Source organism: Gallus gallus, chromosome 28, assembly GCF_016699485.2.
Source record: "Gallus gallus isolate bGalGal1 chromosome 28, bGalGal1.mat.broiler.GRCg7b, whole genome shotgun sequence".
Classification (NCBI taxonomy): domain Eukaryota; kingdom Metazoa; phylum Chordata; class Aves; order Galliformes; family Phasianidae; genus Gallus; species Gallus gallus.
This window is the reverse complement of record NC_052559.1, coordinates 704262-731446: the sequence shown is the minus strand read 5'-3', so window position 1 is coordinate 731446 and position 27185 is coordinate 704262. Positions and strand designations below refer to the sequence as shown.

The window sequence follows — 27185 nt, the reverse complement described above, 5'->3', positions numbered from 1 at the left end:
AGCACAACAGGAAAGAAGCCTCTCCCTGTCCTTAATCAATCTTTCACCAACTCCACAGTGCTGGATTCACGTCCTTGCTTATCCCCTCAATGTGCTGCATCGTCTCAGCTGAACAAACCTAATTAAAGGTCCTCCTAAGATATCATGGGGATCACTAAATGTCCATGGAGTTTCTGTAGTCCCTTTTGTTAGCATGATGTATGCTCTGGCATGCCTGATCTCTGGGGCAGTTTCCAGCTGAAGGTATGCAATATGAACACTGGCTCCTGGCTATTCTACTAAAAGCAGAATTTTGGAAGGATTATGACCTAAGTTAGAAAGGAGTGAGCAAAGGAAACATGTTCATTGCAGGCTGCTTCCAGTTAGGACTTTCGCACTGATGCTAAGGGGATCAGACACACCCTGTGTAGCTGCTGCTTTTTCTCATAAGACTCCAAATTAAACTGGAAATGTTGAAGAAAAAAAGAAGCAAATGTTCTGATGAGGAAGCAGAAAAGCTGAGAATAATCCACTCAATAACTCTTCTCATGGTTGGAGAGGCCTTACATGCAAGAACAGTGGGGTATTCTGCACTATTTCCACCATCTGATAAACTGTGTGGATTAAAGTGCCATCTGAGCTGACTGACCCATGAACAGCCATCTGTATGTTACAAGATGGAGCAAATATTCTGGTTATATACAGCATGGGGTGTCTTGTCACTAGAAAAGCTACAGCTGGAGGGAATGTATGAGATCATTTTGGATTCTTCTTTCCCTTAGACAAGACTGACTCTACCAGTATTTGTATTACTTGCTATCAAACACCTGCAGTTATGGAAATCCACACGCTCCACCAGCAACTCTTCAATCTGGACAACAGATAAGAGTAGCAGTTAGATCGGTAGGCATTAAATGTCACAAATAATATGCTTAGAAAACTAGAAGGATGGGATAATTTGTTGTCCTATACAGAAAGGATCTTTGATGAAGCATACAAAAAACATGCTCATCTCGGGACGTGCATTTCTCTTACTGCTTGTTAATGGAGATCCTCATGTTATGTACACATTAAATATAAGAAGTTTTGCCTCAACATATGAAAAATAATGGAAATGCAAGAAGAAAACAGGCCCACTGTCCATAGCAAAATGTACTGAGTGCTCTTTTCCCTAAGCACTATGTCTTATTTACTAGGAGATGGTGTGGCCCTTCATTCAATGATTGTAGCTGTGGCTTCACCTCGAGACCTGCTGCAGAGACTGGCCATGACTACACCATGGAATGTGATCAAGGCCAACACACATCAGAGACACCCTTTATAATTTGTTCAATCTGTTCAAATGTGGCAATCTTTTAACACTCATGTCCTGCTCTCCTTTTTATCTCTGAGTTCAATGGTTGACTTCTTGTTGTGTTTGTAAAACAAAAAGAAACAGTCCCTTGTAAATGACAGTGTATTCTTCTAAGACATGGTGAGAAGATGCTGTTCAGAGGTGTTTTCACTGCATCCCAACCCAGTGCTGGTTTTGGTTTTGAAAAGAGAGCAGTCCTGCAATGAGGAGTAAAAGAACAGGAGCTACCTGCTATCTTTTCCATGAATATTGACGTCTAGGGCTTGCTGTGACTCAAATCCTTACTCTTTTTTTTGCACTGCAACATCGTGTGCAGGAGTAGGGATTGGTTTTCATGTGCTGGCTTGTCATGAGCCAGAACTCAGATAGCGTGTGCCAGTTCTAAGTTTGCTATTATCCTTACACATGGACATGATCAATTTCTGGGTCTTCATAGAGTTTGGTACAGAGTTAACTAGCAGGAAAGTTAGCTAGCAGGAAAGGAGCAATATTGTGTTTTACATTTTTCAGCCCAGCATCCAGTAGACAAACACTGTCCAAGGACACAGTAGCCATACACAACATGTACAGTCTCATCTTTGGGAAGCAAAACACAAAGTCTCTTGAGACAGAGCCCTACATGGAGCATTCTGGGCAGAGAAATTCTTGTCTGCACCAATGCACACTTTGCCTGGCATCTCTGACACATCCCAAACTGCAGGCTTCCTGTGTACTACACTCTATCTGGGACATGGGACCTGGGAACAGATATGCAAGGCTCGAGAATGCTTTCATAAGAGGTAGCAAATGGCATCTACAGTGATGACTTCACCATTTGGATGGGGAAGAACCCTACAAACTAAACCTCATCCTTCTAGCACAGGAGAAGCTTCCACTCCTTCACTTGAGATAAATGGCATTTTTTGCAACAATTTCTTTTCCTTCTTGACAGAAGGTAAAATCAAAGAAATAACATCAAAATGTTTCCTTCTCTTTACAAAGAAAACTCCAAAGGAAACCATTAAATAGAACTAGGCTCTCTCCTCACAGACTTATTTTCTTCTACACTAGGTCTTTCCCTCCTACATCAATTTAATGTGAGTTCATGTTACACAACATGTCAAGCAGAGGGAGGAAATGATGCTAAGATTCCTTGAGTACTTTGCTATTACTGTGTTTACTTCTGAAGTGGAGCATTTCCTGAATGAAGTGTGAAGGTAGTTGGCTTGCTCCCATTACAAAGCACCCTCTTACTGGAGCTCTAAGCTGTTGAACATGCAACCTGTCGTGTGTACAGCAGCAGAAGCTGCTGCTTAGTGTTGAGAAATTCAGTTTCTTAAGAGTTTAAAAATTAAATTATCTCATTTTATGGTTTATAGCACAAAATAAAAGCAAACTAAAAGCCTAAAAAAGGTCTGTAATCTGATAGACCTATGTGTTTTGCATGCATTCTTTTCACCAACACAGATGGGTATATATTTGATGCATCCCTGTCTAAACTGACACCCCAACTCTTTTATGGAATTAGACCCTCACAGTGCAATGGAACAGCTAATGGCCATTCCAGTGTTGGTGCTAGAGACAACTGAGTTGCATTTGTCCAATGCTAATGAGCCTTTCTGACAATCCAAACACTTTGCACAGATGTTAGCTGGACAAATGGAGCTGTGTGTTCAGTATCATTATATGGCACTGCCTTCTGTAACAACAATAATCTGAGATAAGGGGACAATGCTGTACCTTGCAGCAGGCAAAACTCTACAGACAGCTATAGTTCTACTGCTCTGGACTTTAAAGGTTTAAATCCAGCATCAGATAAGCCACTGTAAAACAACCAGGGACTCTGTCTGAAATCTTACTGCATATTCCCTCTTCATCTGGAGATGAAGATGGGATTCCCAGAGATGGGATTCACTTGGATAAATGCTGAGAAGTCCGTAGTGCTAACATCTGGGGCGGAACTGATCACCTAAAGGAAACATCTGTGTTTGGTCAGTGAATCCTGCCCTCCAGCATTGCCATCACTCCACCACCTATACAGTTTCATGAGCTGTTGTGCTCAGTTGGAAGCATCAACTCCACAGGAGTCTAAAGAGAAGTGATGTAGCACAGGGGGGACTGGACTCGTTCCTGTGGAATACAACCAGCTGGAACTAACCTCCTCGTTAAGAATGTTTTCCTCTTTTTTCCAATTTGAACTGATTTTGCATGAGCTTTCAGTTCCTTCACCTTGACTGAGCAGAAGGATTCGGGTCTCTGCTTTCACAGACTGTAGCATTCTAAAAGAAAGGTTTCTCTTCTGATGAGCATTCCCTCTGAGCTGCTGCCAAACAGTCACTTCTGCCAGTATGTGCACAGCTGGTGAGGGTACAGCCCTTGGGCTATCAAATGTGTTTGACCAAAGGTTATTCCTGAAGTAATTACACCATTTCATTCAGGTGTCCTTGACAAGAAATGCCCCTGAGAAAGACTGGTGCTTCAGCTTCTATGAAGCACTGAGAGATTTCTCCTGGATAAAGGGAATCCCTTGGGATTCTGGGCTATGCCTGTGCTGAGTGCAGGGGGTTCTCCTGCAGAGCTCTTTGGTCGGGATGGTGATGGGCAGAGGGCAGACAGAGCAGGCCTTCCAACACAACAGCACACCAGGTCAAGCAGTCAGCAGTAACTGGCACTGCTACATTAGGTATCAACTGGGCTGGTTCTGCTACACTTTATCCTGTGGATATCAGTGAATTTTTATAATGAGGGGTTTTCAGTGGTTTTTACTTCAATCTGAAGAGAGTGGTTTTGGTCTTTTTTCTTAGGTTGAGGTGACATTTCCACCTGCCAAAGCACAGAGTCAAACACAGTGTGCTGATGCTGACTGGAGACAAACCAGCTCTTGGTCCAGAAGCCAGTCACAGTAATATGCACTAGTCTGAGTCCATCCTTCCTAACAGACCCATCTCTTAACATGGCTCCTCAGTCTGAGGCACCTTATGGTTTATTTAACACCGTGGTTCCAGCCCGGAGGCAGTTTATCTGGGAACATGGACAGGAGCATATGCTGAGCTGGTTCACAGCTCAGAACTTAGAGAAATTGCTGTAAATAGTATGTTACTACTTCTGAAGGCAATTAAAGACTGCTTTAACTACCTGTTATTTTCTTTGTAGTCTTTAGCCAGGACAATCTCCCATTTTGTACTCTGGAAGTAGTATATTTAAGGATACTAGGGTTACATAGGCAATAAATAATGGCAGAGAGCTGCCTTCAGTAACTACCAACAGCTCTCCCTAGAGAAGCATCACAGTAGATACCCCAAGTGGAAAGGAGAAAGGTGAACAATGTCTCAGTAGACAGTAACCAATATTAATGGAAGCTTTCTCCCTGTGGAGACATAGGTAGGAATCTGAAGTATTTCTAGAGTACTCAACCATGTATAGAGCCATGCTAGGAGAGCATCAACATGGAGCCTTGGGCTGAAACTTGGACTTCCTACATAGAAAGTTGGTAGGTTCCAGGCTCTGTTTTGTATGAATGGTTCTTCTTTCTTTGCAGATGAGAATCAGAGCTAAACTGAGAGCTATGCATGATCCATGCTGCTTTCAAACATGTCTCCTTGTTACTGGAGACTTCCAAGGATGCTTGTAAGCATGTCACATACCATGGCTGACTTAAAAGGTGAAACTGAACTGAAATTCAATGTTGATCATGTCTCCACTAAGTCTGGTGCTTAAGGACTTCACGTGCCCAGCAATGGAGCAGGTATTCAGCTTCTCCTTGGAAGGGTTAAGTTCTTCACTGCCACACTACTGATTACCGGTAAGTCAGTCACAGCCACCTCACCTGGCTGCAAATTCCCAGCCTTCCCAGCCAGTAGCCTCTTTGAGAAGTGTAACTTTTAACATCCCCTAGCCAAGCGAGTGCTCTGTTTGTCTTGGCAGGGAAGACCTGTGTATACACAGCTGGAGAGCTTGTTTTGTCTCTTAGTACGAGTCTGGACCAAACCAAATCTCTACAGGCTTTCTAAAAATGCGTTCTTTATTTAAAGAATTTTACACATTACAAGATGTCTCCAGAGTTTGCCCGCACTCAGTCCCATTTTGCCTGCCTCACCCACCCCCTCTCCTATTCCCTCTCCTACCAAGCACAGAGTGAAGTCCTTTGGATTTTTAAGCCTACCCTGGCATTGCTGTGTCCAGAAATGTCTTTAAGAAATGTGTAGGTTTCTTTTCAAACACAGTCAGTGTCCGTATCAACTTTAGATCATTGTGAGCTAAGGAAAAAGCAAGTGGCTCTACAGACAGCTCTGGAGCTCAGGTTCAGGTTTTGGGTGGAAAAGAGCCTGCAAGGTACAGTCTTCAAAAGGAAAAGGTTTTTGTCACAATACCTTTCTGTAACTGATGCAATGTGTGTGTGCTTGAGAAAGGCAAAGGGAGGGATTAAAGAATACAGCTTGCAGTATAGTACAAAGGACTGGAATAATGAAACGTTACTTAAGTAAACATGTGTGGAGGCTTTTAAAGAGCTTTCCATGCTTGGCATCCAACAAATGTGAAGCTCAAACTACAGCAGAGGCCTTTTATGTAGCACCTGCACCATGAAGTTGGGTAGATACTTCTACAACCCAGGGAACATTGCACAGCTATGTTGAGTTTTGCATGTTTCTGCTGGCTGTTGTTCAAACAGGACTGACTGCCGCCTGGGCTACCGGAAACCAACTGTTATTCCTATCTCACCCTCTAAATCACGTTGCCAAAAATCCGCAACTTGGAAAAAAAAATATTAAAGGCAAGAACAGACCAATCCTTGAACAGAGAGTTAAACAGAATTATCCCAGCATTGGGAAAGTGAGAGGCTAGAAAAGCAGAATGTCTCCGGGGCACCTTGATTTTAATCCTGGGAGACCGCACATCAGCTTGGTGTTTCAGTTTCATTTCTGCTCTGTGCCACTCCAGCCCTTTGCCAAACATCATTATCAGAGCAACGTTGTGAGATGTCCACCTAAGCCAACAGGAAAGGGTGAAATTTCATATCTCAGAGCCAACACCTCAGCCTCAGCCACACTGCCCAAATGTAAAGCTAATAGAGCCGCTCAGCACGTGCTGGCTGGATGAAAGGCAGCAAAGTCACCTGTCACTGGGAGCCGGACTCCTGGCTCCTCATTATGGCCTTCCAATATTTGAAAGGAGAATATAAACAGGAGGGGGAACGGCTGTTTACGAGGGTGGATAGTGATAGGACAAGGGGGAATGGTTTTAAACTGAGGCAGGGGAGGTTTAGGTTAGATATTAGGAGGAAGTTTTTCCCCCAGAGGGTGGTGACGCACTGAACAGGTTGCCCAAGGAGGCTGTGGATGCCCCATCCCTGGAGGCATTCAAGGCCAGGCTGGATGTGGCTCTGGGCAGCCTGCTCTGGTGGTTGGTGACCCTGCACATAGCAGGGCATTGAAATGAGATGATCATCGTGGTCCCTTTCAACCCAGGCCATTGTATGATTCTACGATTCTATGAAAGCCCTGTGCCACCCCCAGCACCTCCATGTCTTCACCAGCTGACCAGGCAGGGATTCAGCACTTCCCTCTCAGGCTGGAGAGCACAGAGCAGCAGTGCCAGCTCCAACCCCCCCACACGTTTCTATGGCTTCCTGGAGTGATGTGATGGAGGTCATTCCACCGGAGTGACTCCCGCAGGGCTGTTGGAGGAGGGCTGTGCATGGAGCTCTCTCTCAGGTTTCACCAGGCTAAGACTGACAGGAAACTGTAAAAATAGGGTGAGCACCCCTACAGCTCTCAGCGTTTCCCCACCAGGAGATGCTCCAGGCTCCTCCCCCATCTCTGCAGCCCTCCACTGGGCTCTCTCCAGCAGTTCCCTGTCTTTTCTGAAGTGAGGAGCCCGGCACTGGATGCAGTGCTCCAGCTGTGCCCTCCCAAGGGCAGAGCAGAGGGGAGCAGCACCTCCCTTGCCCTGCTGGCCACACTTTGTGCAATGCACCCCATGGTCCCATTGGCCCTCTTGGCCACCAGAGCACACTTCTGGCTCGTAGAATCATAGAATTGCTCAGGTTGGAAAAGGCCTCAAAGATCATTGAGTCCAACCCCAACCTAACCATACCACCCTAACTCTAACAACCCTCTGCTAAATCATGTCCCTGAGTACCACATCCAAACACATCCAGGAATGTTTTTAAACACATCCAGGTATGGTGACTCAACCACCTCCCTGGGGAGCCCATTCCAGTGCTTAACAGCCCTTTCTGTAAAGAAGTTTTTCCTGATATCCAACCTAAACCTCCCCTGGTGCAACTTGAGGCCATTTCCCCTCATCCTGTCACCAGTGAGAAGAGACCAGCCCTGCTCTCACTGCAATCATCTTTCAGGTATTGGAAGAGAGCAATAAGGTCTCCCCTCAGCCTTCTCTTCCCCAGACCAAACAGCCCCAGTTCCTTCAGTCTCTCCTCATAGGGAATATCCTCCAAGCCCTTCCCCAGCCTTGTTGCCCTACTTTGGACCTGCTCCAGCACCTCAGTGTCCTTTCCGTACTGAGGTGCCCAAAACTGAACACAGTACTCGAGGTGAGGCCTCACCAGTGCCGAGCACAGGGCAGGATGACTTCCCTGGTCCTGCTCACCACTTCATTCCTGATCCAAGCCAGGATGCCGTTGGCTTTCTTGGCCACCTGAGTACACTGCTGGCTCATATTCAGCCGACTCTCCATCAGCACACCAAGGTCCCTTTCCATAAGGCAGCTTTCCAGCCACGCCTGTAGGGTTGCCTGCGGTTGTGACCAAAATGCAGGACCTGACACTTGGCCCTATTGAAACTCGTACAGTTAACCTTGGCCCATTGAGCCAGTCTTTCCAGGTCCCTCTGTAGCTCCTTTCTCCCCTCCGGCAGATCAACACTCCCTCCCAGCTTGGTGTCATCTGCGAACTTAGTGAGGATGCACTCAATCCCTTCATCAAGATCGTTAATAAAGATGTTAAACAGAAGTGGTCCCAGTACTGAGCCCTGGAGGACACTGCTCATGACCAGCCTCCAACCGGATTTAACTCCATTGACAACTCTTTGGGCCCAGCCATCCAGCCAGTGTTTCACCCAGCAGAGAGTACATTCATCCAAACCATGGGCAGCCAACTTCTCCACCAGGATGTTGTGGGGGACAGTGTCAAAGGCTTTACTGAAGTCCAGGTAGACCACATCAACAGCCTTACCCTGATCCACTAAGCGGGTCACCTTGTCATAGAATGAAATCAGGTTTGTCAAACAGGATCTACCATTTGTAAACCTATGGTGACTGGGCCTGATCTCCTGGTTGACCTCTAATTGGTCCATGATGGCTCCTGAGGTGATCCATTCCGTAACCTTCTCTGGCACTGAGGTGAGACTGATAGGTCTGTAGCTACCAGGATCATCCTATTGCTCTCTATAACTACCTGAAGGGAGGTTGAAGTGAGCTGGGGGTCGGCCTCTTCTCTCATGTGACTAGTGATAGGACTAGAGGGAATGGCTTCCAGCTGTGCCAGGGAAGATTCAGGATGGACGTTAGGAAATACTACTTCTCTGAAAGGGTGGTCAGGCACTGCAATGGGCTGCCCAGAGAGGTGGTGGAGTCTGGTGGTGTTCAAAGAGCGTTTGGATGTTGTGTTGAGGGACGTGGCTTAGCAAGAACCATTGGTGAAGGGCGAATGGTTGGACGGGATGATCCTGTGGGTCTTTTCCAAGCTTAGCGATTCTATGATTCTATGATCATCTTTCCAGCCCTTTTTGAAGATGGGTGTCACATTTGCCAGTCTCCAGTCTGCCAGGACATCCCCGCTTAGCCAGGACTGCCGAAGGATGATGGAGAGTGGCTTGGCAGCCACATCCGCCAACTCCCTCAGCACTCCAGGGTGCAATCCATCCGGCCCCATGGACTTGTGAGCATCCAGCTTTTGGAGCAGGTCCAAAACCATCTCATACTGGATTATGCAGGACCTATTCTGTTCCCCATCTCTATCTACCAGCACAGGGGGCTGTGTTCCCAGGGAGTAACGAGTCTTACTATTAAAGACTGAGCTGAAGAAGGCATTAAGTACCTCAACCTTATCCTGATCCTTGGTCACTAAGTTGCCCTCGGCATCCAAGAAGGGATGGAGATTCTCCCTAGTCCTCCTCTTGCTGTTGATGTATTTATAGAAATATTTATTGTTATCCTTTACCATAGTGGCCAAGTTCAGTTCTAGCTGGGCTTTGGCTTTTCTAATTTTCTCCCTGCACAGCTTCACCTGTTGGCCACCAGGACACCCAGGTCCTTCTCTAGAGAGCTCCCTTCCAGTAGGGCAGCCCCTAACATGTACTGATGCATGTAGTTACTCGTCCCCAGGAGCAAGACCCTACCTACACTTACTCTTGCTGAAGCTCATCGGGTTCCTCTCTGCCATTCTCCATCCTGCCCAGCTTTCACTGAATGGCAGCACGGCCTTCTGCAGTGTCAGCCACACCTCCCAGCTCTGTACCATCAGCTAACTTGCTGAGGGCGCACTCTATTCTTTCATTCAAGTCACTGATGTAGATGTTGAACAAGACCAGGCCCGGTACTGGCCCCCTTTCCCTCCTCAGTGGTTAGGAAGGGGCTGATAGTGTCACCTTCCTTTATGAGGATGCTGTGGTCAGGGGCTTTTTGGCATTTCTAAGCCGCGCCTTGGTGATCGAGACAAGAAGCAAGGAAATGCCCAAGAGAAAACTGCAATTTTTGTGATGAGCACAGGCATATTTTCATGTTTAACAGCTACTACAAGAGGCCACATGTGGATGACGAGTACCCACAGAGACAGAACAGCAGGCACTTTACATACTGCACATTTCATAAGCAGAGATCCAGGGAGGGCTTTGGTCATGAGGATGTTATTAGGATCTCAGACTGATAAAGTATGGAAAAAACCTCTGAGATCAAGTCTAATTGTCAATACATCACTGCCATGCCCAATAAAATTCAGTCACGACTGCTCTCCCACTGGCAGCACGAATGTTGGTGTCCTTGGCCACCCCACTTGAACAAAGGAAGAACCAACCAAAATGAAGGAACATCTACATTGATGAGGAGAAAAACTTCATTACTCAGTGGATCTCAGCACCACAAGATTTTCTGAGGTTAACTACTAGTATCTATTTGAGGAACATCATCTCTCAAATAAGACAAGTTAATAAACACTGAAACACACTACACATAACAATCACCATCTTCATACTGAACGTAATGGAAGAATTCTATACCATCAGCTATGCAAGTGGAAAAGATAAAGCCTTCTGTCATGAGACAGTTTTGATGTCTGTAATAAACCTTTTTCAAACTGAATTTACTCCCAGAATTAGGGACTGTATCATCAGGCCAGGAAACTGAGCAGAAATTCACTTAGAATCGAGTATCCCTAGCATACATAGTTGAATAAACTACTCCTGTGTTCAGTCAGTGATAATATGAAGGTGTTTCTTACCTCTCTCACACTGGGGGCCGGTAAATCCATATACACATGCACAACGGTTTGGTCCAATGCAGCGACCTCCATTCTGACAGCTATTTTCACAGACAGCTGTTTAGAAATAGAAATGGAAATCAGTGATTTCTGCTCTCAGGGAAATGACAGCGTGAGCTGTGTAGTGCTAGAAGAACTCAGGATGCCACCTACTTTGTGTTATTCACCAATCAAGAATCTCTTCCATGTACTGAACACATAGAGAAAAGCGTGATCTTTTTTTTTTCTTTCCCCTTGAAAATGATTTCCTGTTTATGAGTGAAACCATTTATAAAAAGACTATAAACTCCCATTTCACTTGAGAGGATTTCCTGTGCTCTGGAATCTCAGCTCATTCGGGTCAGCACTGGGATTTAAATGTAAAGGTCAAGATGAATTTATACAAATGAGAAACTGCATAAAGGCAGTTTAAATCTAAGGAGAGGAAAACAGGAAGACAATAAAATGTGAGAAGAGACCAGTCAGCCATTTCATCCCACGCATCTGAAGCAAGGAAGAACTAGAGGCCAGTGTGATATGGCAGCAAACATTCCTTGACTTCAGATTAGCCCTGCTATTCTTAGTTGAAAATCTGCTGTCAACATGATGGAAGTAAAGGCAGAACACTTATGTCACTGATTAGGCTTTACTAGCTGAAAAACCTGCATGACGTGAGCAGTTGCTGGTAGTGACAGGTAAGAATGTGAGCTGATGAAGAAAGTTACAGGTTGTGCTGCAAGCATTGTCTGGGTTTTACTGGGAGGTGAGGTGGAACTGTGGGAAATTGCCAAACCTTGTAAATAACTGACTGCGGACTTCTGAGGAAGTTTTAGAGGTCTTACAAGGCCAGCAGTATTTGGGTAACGGTATTGGTAATTGCATGCAAGGCTGAGATTGCATCAATAATAATATCAGAAATAGCAAATTTGGGTACGGAAGAAACAAAACTGGGACAAATAAGACAAAGTTTATTGGAGACAGGTTTATCTACAAGGAGACTGAGGCAGAAAATTGAAGTGGTGGTGGAAAGCAGGGTCAAGAAACAAGTGGCAGTCAGGTATGCCGTGTGAGCTGTGGTTGCTCACCCTGCAGGACCACAAATCAAACCTGTTGTTCTGACTGCACCAGCATACGTGTCAGGAGGACCCAATGGTTTTGATTTCCCTGGCAAGTAGAGGAACACCTGAATGGATGGATCAAACATTCTGGCACAGTGTCAGTGCCCATTCTAGGAGGCACTGGCATCAACTCATCATTTCCTAACACTGTGGTAGGATGAGTTCGTCCAGGCTGGCAGTGACATCAAGAGACAACACTGCAGAAGAGAAATAACCTTCCAGAGAGAACTGACAGAGACATGTTAAAGCTCTCAACTGATTTGAAAACAAATGCTTTCAAGTCTTGCTATTTCAAAGCAGCTATATAGTTGCCTCTGATACACTAATGGTGCAGCAAAACTCTTGTGAAGGATCGTGGATCCAAACGGTCTCTGTGCCATCTTTCCTCCCCAGAGACTGCAAACTAGATGGAGCTGGGACCCTTGTGAGAGCCATTGTGAGGGGAGAGGGGCTCATCCCTCCTACAGAGAAATCCTTTCCTTGGGCTGGTAAAAAAAAAAAATAATCAGGGGCTGTATCTTCTCCAGAGTCTATCTGCTCCAGAAATCCTCTTATGGTGCCATGGACAGGCTGTGCTTTCATTTTTTGTCATGTGGTGTGTTCCTACAGAAGTTTCTTCTCAACAACCTCAGGCAGTAAGGGGCCACTTCTGTGCCTTTGAGGTCACCATTGCTCAGGCTACAGCATCGGCCTGAAAGCCAAAGGCAGGTGGAGGAAGAGGATTGCAGATACTGGCAGCCCAAGTCTAACGTAACCATCCTTGTTCCATCAGACTCTCTGGCAGATTCTGTGATCAGAATGGGAGTGGGAAGCCCCTCTGTGAGCAGTGAGTAAAGGAACACAAGCCTGAGAAAAGTCAGGAAGAGAAATTTGGTTTCTTCTGTGAGCAATCCAAATTCTGCTGTAGCAAGTGTGTGGTATCACCAGCTCCCAAAATGGAAACACCTGGCTTCCTCAGACCTATCTTCTTCAGTACACCCACACTAGCTGGCATTCTCTTGTGTGTGAATACAAGATGGAAGTCAGCAGCCATCTGCAGCACAAGATCAAGTGCTGCAGAGAGTGCCAATGAGAGGCTGAGAGGGGCAGGATGCCATGGAGCTATTAAAATCTCAGGACTTGTTGGGACTAATTAGGGCTGTTAAGGTATTTCCTAAAATTCCTACACAAATTTTCACCGTTTGAGCTACTCAGTTGCCTAGGACCACTGGCACACTGAAGACGACACATAATCTCACCTGAAAAGGGAGATCCACAGCAATCTTGTACAGCACCTGAGCGTTGCCATCACTAGCTTAGTGCCAAGTGCCAGGCTACAGAGGCCAGGTGCTGCTGCATATCACAGCCTTCAAAGGTTACAACCCATTCCAGAGCTGAGGAAGCTGAAATCTGCTTGGCTGGAATGCTGCCAGTGGGATCCCACCCTGCCAGTGATGTACTGCCAATATCTGAACCGTTATGAAAACTCTACTGAGGATATTATAGGTGGAGCTGGTAGCAGCACTTAATAAAGGTTGCTTAGCATGCTCCAGTATAAGCTCTGGTTTGCTGTTACTTACAATTTTCCCAAGCTTTAACTGTTCAGAATGAAACTTTCCATATGGTGCGTCTGTCTTCAGTTGAACTTTTTGGAAAGTTCCAGCAGAAATGAATCAGTTGTAGCTGAGGATAAGCTTAGGGAAAATATAGTCTTTTGCCCATCTTAAAGAAAATTCTCATAGAACCTCAGCAGTTCTCACATTCATACAGGGATTTGAAATTTGCCTGTAAAATTCCATTTGATCAGAGATTCTTTTAATATCCTTCTGCATACTTGCTTGGTAGCTGCTTACTACAGACAGCACATAAGTTCTTTGATTGTTCTACTATATGCACAAGCAATCGTTTAATTGCCAAATCCTTTCATAGGGCACTGGGGAAAAAAGGTGCAGTTTTTCCCTATGAAAAGTAGAGGTGCTTTGACAAAATACAAGATCAAGTTATAAATCATTGTGAAGTTTCTTTTGGTGACCAAACTGGGGTTTCCTTATAGAAAGTCAGCACTGTCATATAAGCACAACTAAAAATTTAGGTCCCCAAAATGTAATAAGTATAGTTTATAACAATTTTTTTTTGCCATTCTTTAAAAAGTTTTTCATCTTCTAATTGAAAGCAGACTTCATTTGAGCTAAAATGAAGGTTTCCCACAAGAAGACCATTCCCAGAGAATATGCTGTTTTTCTAAAAATATTTTCTAAAAATATATACAGAGAAATAATATGGAACTCCAGCTACCGTGGTCCACTGTAGAACAGGGGACAATCAGCAAAGGCTGCACCTGCCCTTCCTAGCATGGGGCACTCAGGCTGAGAGCCAAGAGATGTGCACTCAAAGGCCACATCTTTGATATGAGCTCCCTCAAACTCATGTCCGAGGAGCACAGTGCAAGTCAAGGCAGGTCATGACTTTGAGGTCAGCGGTGTGCGATGGGCAGTGCTGGATAGATGTGCACACTGCAGAGCAGTTTGGATCTACAGCTGTGGGGAACCAGAAGGATGGCTGCAGAGTGTCAGCGTTGACTCTTCTCCCAGCCACGCCAAATGTAACCTAAACAAATGTAACCTACGTCCCAGTGAGAGTGAGCTGAGATTCCAATGGAGAGCAGAACACAGCGAGGACTCCAAAGTCTGCGCTGCAACCAGCACATCAGAGCATGCAAGGTGACCTCTATTTATGAGGCTCTACAAATCTAGCCTTGCCCTTCTGCTCACTGTGCATACACATAGCTGGTGTTGCAAGTACTTACGCTGCCCACAGTACGTTCCAGTGTAACCTTTCTGGCAGAGGCAAGATTCCTCATTGCAGCTTCCTCCATTCATGCATCTGACATTGCAGGTTTGGACTGTAGAGAAGAGCAGAGAAGTATTACAAGACAATGCAACAAACAGCCCATGGTAAGAGGTGCACACCCCATGTGTAACTGTCTTAATCTCTTCTCCTCTCAGTGCACAGGTGATGATAAATACTCCTTCAAGTTAAATGAAGTCACTGCTGAAATCTCACTATGGAATACGTGCCCACAGTGGGTTAAAGGCTTGCGCTTTTACTGAGGTAACATCATTCCAGAGTTTGTTACAACTATAAACACTGTAGTCTGTTCTGTATTCCCTGGACACAAGACATTTGGACTGTTCTACAGCTGGAAGTATTGCACTGTTGAGACAGGGACAAGACATGAATGTTACAGGCAGCGTAACACTATGAGCAATGTAGGGGAGGTGGCACTTCAAGGCCATGTCACACAGGACAAGGTGGGATTGCTCTCTTATGGCAAAGCAGTCTTTAACAGAAATAGACATCATTCTATGGAGACCAGAGGCACTCAACACCTTTGCTCTATTTTCAAGATATGCTTTTCTCATTCTGGGTTATTTAATCTTTAAAACATTTTCTTATTACAAGCATGTTAAATGCTATGAGAGGGCTTGGGAGTAGAATTTATTCTGTGAAGGAAAACCATAAATTTTAAAGGTATTTCTCTTCTCTTTCCAATGACCATGTGGCCTTATTAATGAGATTCATCTCATACAAGAGAGGGTTTTTAACAAAACTGCAAAGCATGTATTATCTATGCTTTCTATGTTAAAGTTCAGCTTCCACTGTAGATTACAGAGCAGTGAATGTGAATAATATGCTGTAGGAAAACAAGAGTAATACAGAAGAATCAGGCAGTTTTACACTGATGGAGACACAAAGCCTGTGCTAGCTTTAACTGCTTCATTACTATACAATATTTAAGGAATGTGATATTAAAGTAGAAGAGCCCACAAGGGGAGGTTTATTACTAAACTCTGATTTACAAATACAGGTCAAACAGCTTTCATTTGTTACTGAAATGCCTGGAACAATGCATTCTTTCTTTGTCAAAAATGACAACTCAAATTGCAAGTGCCTCAGGTTATAGCAAGTTAAGCAAAAACTGTTTTTCAGCACGTACATCACAGTTCCTGCCTGCCAGGATAGGAGGGGCTGAGAGAGCTGGGGCTGTCCAGCTCCCAGATGAGAAGGCTCCATGGAGACCTGAGTGCTGCCTTCAGTATCAAAAGGGGCTGTAAGAAGGAACGGGACAGACTCTTTAGTGGGGTCTGTTGCGTCAGGACATGGGGAAGTGGTTTCAGACTAAAAGGGGGGAGATTTAATTTGGGTATAAGGAAAAAGTCTTTACAATAAGGGCGGTGAGGCACGGAAACAGGTTGCTCAGTGTTGTGATGGATGCCTGTCCTTGGAGACAGTCAAGCCCATGCTGGACTAGGCTGTAAGCAACCTGATCGAGCTGTGGGTGACCCTGATCACTGCAGGGAGTTGGACTAAATGACCTTTAAGTATCCCTTCCAACTCTAACAGTTCTATCACCCAATGACTTGGCAGCTTGAAGAAGGTGGGACTAGAGAGTGCATGTGTGAGGAGATGCTCGGATGAGGTTTGTGTCCTCTTTCTACATGTAACAACAGCTCCAAAAGAAAAAAGCTGGGGGCAGTGCAAGTGAAACATCTGCCCAAAAGGCAGCAGGAATCATAAGTGTCCAATAAGGATAATTACACGGTTCATGCTTTGTTCATAGGAGGCCTGACAGGAAGAAGGAGTGCAGTGAGAAGTCTTGGAGCTTTGCATTCAAAATGCTAAGCACATGTGCTGTACATTTAATTCACGCATTTCTAGTATGGTTTGAATTAGTTATAATGTCTACAGTCCTTCCTATTGCTCTATGGCCAGAGATGAGGCCAAATTTAGATGAAAGCTTAATCATTAAAGAAACTAAGCTTGAGGCTTCAAAGCATTGCCCAGATTGTCAGACACGAGACCAGTCTCTCTGGGAAACAGCTCTGTTTCCAACATATTCTTACCCGACATCCCTCACTACAATTAATCAGTGCTGGGAAAGCAATTACATGCTACAAATCTGGGAGACCCACTCAGAGACAGTAGGAGGAGAACAAGAAAATGTCTGTCCACTGTCCATCTGTCAGAGCTCTTCCCTACACAGTCTGCTGTGCTTTGCATTCAATGCTTTAAGCAAGGGCTAAGATTTAGTGAAGCTGAGAAAATTTAGGAGTCTGGAGTGCAGACACAATGCCCTGACACTCATTCAGAACTTTTCCAGCTAATTGGCAGTGATTGGTCAGAGCAGGTCCTATTCCTTACTTCTGCTGTGATCCCATCACTATCTCGCTTATCTCCAGCACTGGCACTGAGAGGTCTGCTAGATTTGGAGTGCAGAAGAACATCTTTCAACCGAGAATTGAAAGGCCTGTTACACTTCTGAAAGGCCTGTGACACTTCGTCAGGATTTTCCAAGATAGCAGAGACAAAAGTTCTAGGAAAAAGAAAATGACAGCTCACCCTAATTAACTCTTCCCATTGCATTGGATCAGTGTTACTCTTATCTTAAAGGATCAGCAGTTGTGGCTGATCTGCCAGCCATCAGCAGTGCAGTCTGCAGACAAGTTTTTATATCTGCTAACAGATTGCTACTATCTAAGCAGTCACTTGCAAATTACTCCTTAAATACCTTTGCTCTCTCAAGTAAGAAACCAAACTTTTTGTTATGACAGAGAAGCAGAGCGTCCTTTACTGCCTCTGGAATGCACTGTTTGACTATTTTACCTCCCTGAAGCATTCATGATAAATGTAGATACAAACATCCCCTCAATGAATGCCAGATTTGATGAAGCCTCTGCAGAGAAACCAACCCTACCCCCCTAACCCTGAGTGCCTGCTGAAATCCACCCCAGGCACAGAGGAATGCCAAGTCTGTGCCCAAATGTATATACTGCTTACAGCATTCCTTGCATTCCTCTGTGATTGCTAACATCTGGACCCTCATTCCAGAAACTTTTGTGTTTCCAGCACCTTCCTCTCAGCAGAGCACTGGCGAGGTCTGCAGCGCAGTGCTCACACAGGCTTCAGTGCTGAGCACTTTTTGGGGCCATCTACAGGGTTGAAGGGCAATGTGGCACTCTGGGATCAGATACTGGGAATTTCCTTCTTTGTGTCATGCTTTGAATGTGGTTTTGAGGTTCGAGGGGGCTAGGTCTCTGGCCTTCAGTCAGATGCCTGCAAGTCGCTTTATTAACAATAGCATGCCTATAGATGGGCAATAATGGAAAATAAATTAATGAGTTGTCTCCAGCAATCACTGAGACCTAAAAGATGCTTTAAAATCCCACTGAATTCTGCATCCTGCATGGAGCCCTGGAAAATATAATCAGCATTCTTAAAACATGGTGCCACTAGCTGCACATATAGATCATAGACTCATAGAATTACAGCATGTCTGGGGTTGGAAGGGACCTCATAGCCTCCTCAGCCCCACTCCTGCTGTGGGCTGGGGGCTCCCCCAGCTCCGACTGCTCAGGACCCATCCATAGCCTGGGGCAGCTCCAGGGATGGGGCACTCACAGCTCTGGGCAGTGCTGGGGTCTCACTGCCCTCTGAGTGAAGAATTTCTGCCTGACATCCAATATAATCTCCCCTCTTTTAGTTTAAAGCCATTCCTCCTTGTCCTGTCACTATCAGAGTGTCGACAAGTCAGTCTTCCTCCCATTTATAAGCTCCCCATCTCAGTCACTGGAAGGCCACAATGAATACAGGCCTCACTGGCTCCTCTGGATGGGCAATAGTACTTGATAACAACATCCTTTTGGCCTCTGAGTCCTATGAAGGACTCAGATTATTTTGTCAGCTTTTTTCAGCTGCTTGGTAGGTATTGTAGTTCAAGACTCAGTGTAAGCTACTCTTTCAACCAGTCGTGCACAGACGCACACAGGTGTGGTTACAGGGCTTGCTGGACATCCCCATCCAGCCTCCCCATGGCCACGATGGTTGTGACTTTTTCTGGCCAAGGGTTGAAACCACCCATGGAAGGCAATCTCCCACACCTCTGGTGACCTGTCCAAGCACTGCACCACCCTCTAGCATAAAAAACTTCTTTGTGTACAGTCCAAACATCCCAAGCTGCAACTTGTGGCCAGCAGGCTTTGTAACACTGGCTGCCACCACCAAAAAGAGTTTGGCTCAACTGCCTCTGTAGCATCCAGAAATTACAGATCCCTCAGACTCTTCTTAGACTAAGCCAGCTCAGTTCCACCAGCTTCACTTTTGAGGACATATGCTCCAGCCCACAGCTGATCTATCCCCATTTTCTTCGCATCCCTCTGGAAATGGCAGCCCAGATGCAATGTTACAGCCATAGCCCCACTAAGCAGCTAACAGAGGGGATAACACCTAACCTTGAGTTTTTTCATCATGATTTCCTTCATCTAGATTGCAGTGTGGCTGCTTTTACTCACTGCCACAATGACTACTGACTCCTATTCAGCCTGCTATCTACCATAACTGTCAGATCCATTTCAACCATACAACACAGCGGGAAATGATGCACAGAGAAACAGTAAGTCCACACCAGTGAATATACAAGGCCATCAGCTAACAGGAGAAATGGCTTTAAACCAGAAGAGGGTAGATGATATTAGGAAGATATTCGGATATGATATTAGGAAGAAATTCTTTACTGTAAGGGTAGTGAGACTGACACAGGATGCCCAGAAAGGCTGTGGATGCTTCCACCATAGAAACATTCAAGGCCAGGCTGGATGGGGCTGTGAGCAGCTTGGTCTAGTGGGAGTTGCCCCTGCCTATGGCAACTTAAGGTGATCTTAAAGGTCCCTTCCAACCCAAACCATACTACAGTTCCATGGTTGTATGACTCAGACTCAAACAGGAGGAGTGCCTTCTGTGCAGAGACATGCCGTAGAGTAACGGACCATTTGCACACAGAATCTCATCTTGAATATGTTCTAAAAGAATTACCAGAGGGTTATGGGAATGGGGAGTCCTCCACAGTTTGTTTCTGTGCAGTATTTTTCAAAAACCTCAGCCACATAAGCTCCTCCCCGAGCTTTTCAGGTTTTTGCCCTGAAAGCCTGAGAGGAGAGAAAAAGGCAGAAAAAGTGGCAATGGAATTTCTGCATTCCCAACTCTGCCAGCACGCTAACTTCGTGTCACTGCAGTTCACTAAAAGCACTGAGTGACTCTCCCTGACATTCAAATCACAGCCTAAGCAAAACATGAATGAATTTAAGACTGGAAAAAATAATTATTTGGTAAATAAAAACAGTGACGGATTTAATTCCACTTCAAGGAGCAGTCAGGAGTGGATGGACTCTTTGGCAGCAGTGTTGCTATTTGCTGCTGTGAAATTCAGTTTCTGAGCTTTATCCTGTATGATTTCTCATACCAAAGAAGCATAAATCAAAAGAAATGAAAGATTTTGTAAACGCTGCCCAATTCAGTTTAGGACCTGGTGGCCTATTGTGATTGCAAAATTTTTATGAAATCACATAAATACTCCAGAGGGAGGAGAATCACCACCACTGTTTTCTTACCTCCAGCTGAGCCACAGTTGGGAGAGAGTTGTCCATTGGAGCACGTACACATGTTTGGCCGTGAACAAAATCCATCGCCACAAGAATTTCTGCAAATTGCTGGAGGAAGGAAAGGAGACAGTGATTAGCACAGCATGCTAGCGTGTGAACTTACTCACAAGCATAGTTTTGGCTACCAAAAGGGTGTGAATTCACCTTGTTTGAAGAATAACCTTGTAAGGAATCTGGGGCACATTTTTAGGACACCAGTGTGGGCAGAACAACAGCAGAGAAGGATCCACTCATTCACGGGGCATGAGTTCCTTCCAGGCTGCCCAGAGCAGCTGGGATGCCCCAACCCTGGAGGTGCCCAAGGCCAGGCTGGCATCCAACTCATGGCAGGGGCTCTGAACTGAATGGCCTGCATGGCCCCTTCCAAGCCTGCCTATGATTCTATGATTCCTAGAGATGTCTTCCTTTCATCACACACTGCAGCTGGCTCTGTTACCCTATTTTTACCCCAGAAGAAAACGTGGAACCTTTCCCTGACAAAATGTCTGCACAGACAAGTGACATTCACAGTGAGAGAGGTTTTCTTAAAATTTTGGTGTTCCCATGAAGCATTCTGCAGTCCATCAGCTGATATTGTTCCACCTGTGTAAGCATAGATTTTATTAGAGTCCCATGAAACTCATCTCTGTGTGTTTTATAAATACAATCACAGGGCAGAATTCCCTGAGGACCTCCAGCCCAGATGGCATGTTTTACAGCTATGAGAAAAGTCAGCAGACAACCCTGAATGCTGCTAACCCTGCATGCCACTGAACAGCAATCTGGCTATCAGTTCCTTAACCCTTCACTTCAATCAGAATTAAACTGAAGCCCTGTGTGCTTCATGGGGTGTCTGCTCTCTGCAGAGTGGTGGGCTTCCTAAGGTAACGATGATTTTGCAAGTTTACTCATCTCTTCCCATGGGTAAAGGAGAGTATACATCTTACCAATCTATCTTTCCATCACCAAGGGTGAAGTCAAATGCATTTAACTCTGGAGTCGTTACTTACTGCTGATTTTCAGTGAGCAGATTGCCATACTCTGGCACCAGTTGTTCAGTGTGTGCAAAGACACATAAACTGACCCTATCACTCGTGATGCACTAGACACCATTTCTTCTAAGAGCAGATTTGCAGCTCTGGGCTCAGCTTTGTGCATTTGAGATCCTGGACAACTGCCTACTAGGAAACACGAGTCATTTCTCACTAAGATGACTGAGTTTTCAGCTCTGAAGGTGAAATAACTTGTAAACATTATGTCAGAGATGCCAGCAGAGGAGCCTATGGTTTTCCCCAGCTTGAAAAATCCCACTGTCCATTATTTTTAGGAAGTTTTGCAAAAAAAAAAACATTCCAAATGTGCTCTAATGCAGAAGGTTCTTTCCAAAAGCTAAGATATGGGCAAATCCAAGCATTTTAGAGTGTTTTCTGCTATTTGGTATGTCCAGGATATGGTTAATATCTGCAGAACACCATTCATTTGCAGTATATGCTTGCTGTGCTTCAGTACGTAGCATGATCAAACACAGGCACAATGATGCCTTTTGTTTCCAATAAGAATCTCATTTATTTATCCCACGGGAGCATCCCCTGCAGGGCAGACTCCTTCATCTATAGCTTATTCCTTAACCTGCAGAAGTGAGAATCATCAGTCACGGGTTCTAAGCCCCTTAATGGATTGTATAGGTGTGTATCAGCACTTGAGAGTATAATAATGCTCTATTTCAAACGGGACAGCTACCTGTTGAAACAGAGGTGTGATCTACATGAAGCAGCATTCTGCTTTAGAAACAGGACACTGAAAGAAAGATGCAAACTCTTGCTTGTGGACACTTTCACATGATAATGTGCTTGCAATGGCAGCATCTAGCTCTTGTCCTAGCAGCCAAATTATTTCATCTGAATAAAGACTCTAAAATTGCTTCCTCAGGAGTCACTAAAATTGTTCCTATGAGCGGACATGCAAGCTGTCAAGCAACAAGGAACAGCAGCAGCTTGGCAGAAGATAAAAGGCCATAAATGGGACCGACTGCAACAACCCTGCTTTAAACAACAGTAGTAGAGACATGAACACCCAACAATCGCTGCTCCTATCCCAGAGGATTATGAAATGTCTTGTCATCTGCTGAAGCATGAGGTATGTTTTCCTTCCCACGTGGCAGTGAGTTCCCTTGGTGCCCTTAACAGGAAAATGGATACTCACGGACAATGCACTGGTTCCCTCCAGGCAGCGTTTTCCAGCCAGGGCAGCAGTAGGAGTGGAACCTTGAGCCACAGACATTGGGTCTGAAAATTAAAAACAGTTTTTTCCTCTGTTTCTGAAGAGTGCCATGGGATATTCAGTACATATTATTGCTGCATGAGAACAGTTGAATAGTCTCTTAAATGACATTTTTTCTGCCAAAATCCACTCCCTCACTCCAAGCTTAAATGAGCCTTGTTTAATTCCCACCGAATGGAGTCACCATACAGTATTTTAATATCTGACTTCTGACCTCCCTGTTCAGAAAGCCCCAATTAGCTACACATTTGTGCGAAGGGGACCGAGGACACACATGACTGCCATCATTTCAGCTATGATGCACTGTGCTAGGGTCATGGAGCTCAACGCTCATGCTGCACACAAAGTGTTCTTACAGACTGGCTTTCTGTTCATCTGATGACTTGCACAAAATGTACGGTTGTTACCACCCTGCTTCATGAACAGTGAAGTCTAGGTTGTGGATCAATGGCCAAGTGTCATGACAGAGTTTTTCTACAATCTACTGGGGAGGCTGATTTGCCTAGAGCAAATCTGAAAGTTTCTCACATCAGTGAGAGGGACCTGAGCAAAGACAAGCATGAGAACAAGTCTGACCCCATCTTGGTCCTCTGAGGGAAAGGTCACTAAAGATCTGAAACCTAAACCACTTCTTTTCCTGGGACCCAACATAAGTAGTCCATGTGTGGTTGGAGACAGTATGTGGTGTGGACAATATCTGTGGATTTGGGGATTGCCAGGATCTTGGAGCAGAATCAACATGCCAGGTGCCAGGTGAGGAGTTGTGCTAAGCTGACCAGAACAGCAGGGACTCAAGGTCCTGCTGGGAGCTAAGGCGGGCTGGTAGGCATGAAGAACTCCAGAGGGGGATGCTGAGCAAGAGCTTGGTTGAGTAGGACAGGTAGAAATGCATGCCAAGTTAAAAGCATTTGGAGGCCAGAGGAGTGACCTGTGGTACAGTCACAGGTGTGACCGGTTCTAACCCTATACCACAAGTATGGATCAATTGTGCCTGGTGTCAGCATCCCTGAGGAGTAGGAAGAAGGTAAGTGTCCAAGGTAAGTGCCTCCTCCACACTGAGAGGCACAAAGGAGACTCAGGTGCTGCCTGAAGTCCATCAGGCTGGCAGGAGAGGGCAGGCCCACAGGATGGTAGCTACCTATGTGGCTAAGAATTTCCATACCTATCAGCATGGAGAGTAAATGTCTTTATGCATTTTTTTCCTGCAGACTGCTCATGGTGGAGCAGTTTGTTCACAGCAGCCATAGTAGCTGAAATCAGACCCACTCTTGTAACTGCAGGCTGTCAGACTATGCAAAATCAGAACCCCAAATGCCTAGCATGACCCTCTTAGGATGACAGGGAGGAGTGAAGAATTGAGGCACAGCCAAGTCTACTCTGATAACCCAGAGCATGCAGGTAGCTTCCTAGGTAAGGAATGGGGCCATAGCCACAAAGTTAGACACAGACAGTTGGAGACCTTTACACATGGGAACAGAGACTCCTACATACCAGACAACCCCCAAAACCACAGGCTAGTGAAGTCCTGATCATCGGAACAGAGCAAGGGCATCTGTTCCTTATGCATATAACTCATCAGTGCTGCATATGCTCAGTGTGGACAAAGTCCTGCTCTTCCATTCTGAGCAGCAAACTTATGTGCATTCAGAACTGCCAACCAGACAAGCTGGCCATAGTTTCTTCATCTTCAAATGTTTTTTGACAGTTTAAACAATGCCACATAGCAAAGAAGACATGAAACCCAGCCCAAGCATATACTTCAGCTTGGTATTTATACCACACTGTGCTATGCTACACATCCACAAATAAACTAACAGACTTCCCCAGAAAATCTCCCAATCTTCATCAAGTTTGAAGTCATGAGAATGCAGTCCCTTGCAGAGATGCAAGATCTCTAACAAAGGACCAAACTGTTGGCGGAAGGCAGTAAAGAGATAAGTAGAGAGCTCATCCAGCTTCTTGTGCAACCCCTGAGGGATCATGACTTTTAGAGAATTTGAGCCAAAATCACTACTAAAAGATACACTATGGCAGAATACCAGTAAGAAGTAATCCTCTTTGTTAAAGCTGCTTTATTCAGAATCTGAGTTCATCTAGCTTCTACTTTCAGCTATGGGATCTTGTTATGTATTTCACTGCTGGATTTGTTAATGAAGTCTATTCCGCTCATAGACCTATGCAGGCTCTAACACCGTGGTCATTTAATCAGGATCTGTTGCCCCAGATTTATGTTGTTTGGTATCCATCATACTATCCTCTTTCTCATTTGAATTAATCAAGCTTTATGTCAACCAATCCAGAAGTTAGCTTGGGGGTGGTGATTGACAATTAGTAGCTGTCATCATCACTGCACAGAGATGGTGGTGTTATGGAATCAGGTTAGGCAGCTTCTGCTATGCATTTTGGAATGCTTCTGAAACACCAAAGTTTGAACATCAGGAAACACTTCATCACTGTGACAGTGACAGAGTGTTGAAGCAGGCTGACCACAGCCTCCATCCTTGGAGGTCTTCAGAAGCCACCCAGACGTGGTCCTGGCACCCTGCTCCATGTGTCCCTTCTTGAGCAGCAGTTGGATCAGGGGCTCTCCAGAGATCCCTTCCAACCTCAACTGTTTCGTGATTCCGCGATTCTGCATTCACTGTAATCCATTTCACTGTGAAATACGCTTTCACAACTACATATGTATCTCATCTACTGGTAGAAATACCTCTAGCTAAGCTGTGCCTCAGCACAGGAGCAAACATAGGGATGGCAGCAGAGTGGAGCAACACCAATATCTGACTTTTAAAAACTACAAAAGCATTGATTGCTTTATTTTTTACTTTTTATTCTGGAAACAAGTCCATTCACCTCAGCTAGACCAGAGAGTTCATTTCATATCCCAGAGAACAGCGTCTTGTTTCCTTGGTGCTCTGTAACAGCTCTGCTGCTGGTCTGTGTTGCTGTAGATGGCAGCTGTGAGGAAATCACACCTGAGAACAAACCCTAGTTTGTCCTTTTTCAGGGTCTCAGTTGTGAGTTGCCTTCAGCCTGGACATGGTCCTTTCCATACTTTTCATGAGACTACAACCTTAAGACCAGAATCAGAACATTTACATTAAAAGCCAGGAAAAGAAATGCCTTCGTTGCTCATGTTGCATTGTTCGAGCAAACTGCACAACTGAACCCTCACCTCCTGTCAAAACCAAAATGCTGGCAAACCCCTATGTAGTTTGTATATGCTTTGGACACATTTAGAAGGAAAAAGTGACCTTTATAGATAAAAGGATTTCAAGATCTAAAACAACAATCTGAGCACCTGCTTCCACTTCCCATGGAGGCCAGAGTACCCCGCATGCCAATATGTTCTTTGAGGTGACTCAGAGAGAAAGCACAGAAAAAATGAAATACCAAGTGCAGCTTTCAGGAAAAAATGAGCAGCTCAGAATCACCAGTCACCTTGTAGGAGCAACTCTCAGAGAACACTGCCTCTCTAGCTGTTTCTGTACGTGTTAAGCATCTCAAACAACATTAGTCTCTGGATGGATCTGGTTTGTTCTCACAAAGGCCAGGCCGTTGGTGTTTATTGTATCGCCTGCACAGCATCACCCAGCTGAGCACAGACGTCTGTGCTGTTTTCCTTGTACCAAATCACCGCTGAGAAATATTACACATTGCTCCTGATGTGAATTTAGATGGCAAACTGGACCCTCTGGTATACTGCCACCCACAAAGAAAATGCATAAGACATGTATTGTCTCAGCATCCCTTCAATGCTTCAGAACAGCATCCCAAACATTGCCTGTGGCGCTGTAGATGTTTCTGTGACTGTCTCTACCTTTCTCCCATGCCATGAAGTGCTTATTGCAGAACTGCTCTTGCTAGTTCGTCCTCAAATCCTGAGGTCTCCATTACAGTAGGTGTGCCATTATTCTACACCACTCTACGTTTTCCTGAACTTATCTTTGTTTTTTTCCTGGAAGCTTTGCCTGAGCAGTGGAGATTTTTGAAGGTTTCCTTCCTCTGATTTCCATTCCCAAAGTTCTTCAGTGGGGAGGCAGAGGCTGCTGGGATGGCTGGGCACCCTGAGCACAACAGCCAATCTCAGTAGCATCCTGCAGGGTCCATCTCCCAGGTTTCAGTCTGTATTCTGGCAAGAACTTGCAGTTGTTTGAGGCAACAGACCCATAGCTGAGAGAGGCTAGTATGTTCCAGAATACACAGAATAAGCCACCCAGGCATACACAAGTTTTCCACCTTCAGCATGACTGCAGACATGTACAGTAGATACTGCGGAAGAGAAAACATGCAGTAATCATGAAGCATGCATACAACATACATGCATAAAACACACAATAAACATAAAGAAGACAGCAGTTACATAGCAGTCATACATTGGGTATAAAATAGACATAGCAGAAACACAACGTGCACAGTAGTCACAATGAAGATGTGCAGTACACGTCCAGCAAATGTACAGCAGAAGCACAGCAGACACAAAACAGGGACATGGCATAAATGCAACACATGTGCAGGACATAACCAGCAGATGTGCAGCAGACACGCAG

General features: G+C 45.1%; 1 protein-coding gene across 1 annotated transcript in view; it reads right to left on the bottom strand.

Annotated features, from left to right (window-relative positions):
- The window catches only part of FBN3 (fibrillin 3), a 123859-nt gene that overhangs the window by 77777 nt on the left and 18897 nt on the right, over window positions 1-27185 (bottom strand). Inside the window, exons 3-6 of the mRNA XM_418173.8 lie at window positions 22558-22640; window positions 20326-20424; window positions 14688-14783; window positions 10767-10862 (exon numbers count right to left, since the gene is read on the bottom strand). Coding sequence (XP_418173.7) covers window positions 10767-10862; window positions 14688-14783; window positions 20326-20424; window positions 22558-22640 — 374 coding nt within the window. The remainder of the gene's footprint in view (window positions 1-10766; window positions 10863-14687; window positions 14784-20325; window positions 20425-22557; window positions 22641-27185) is intronic.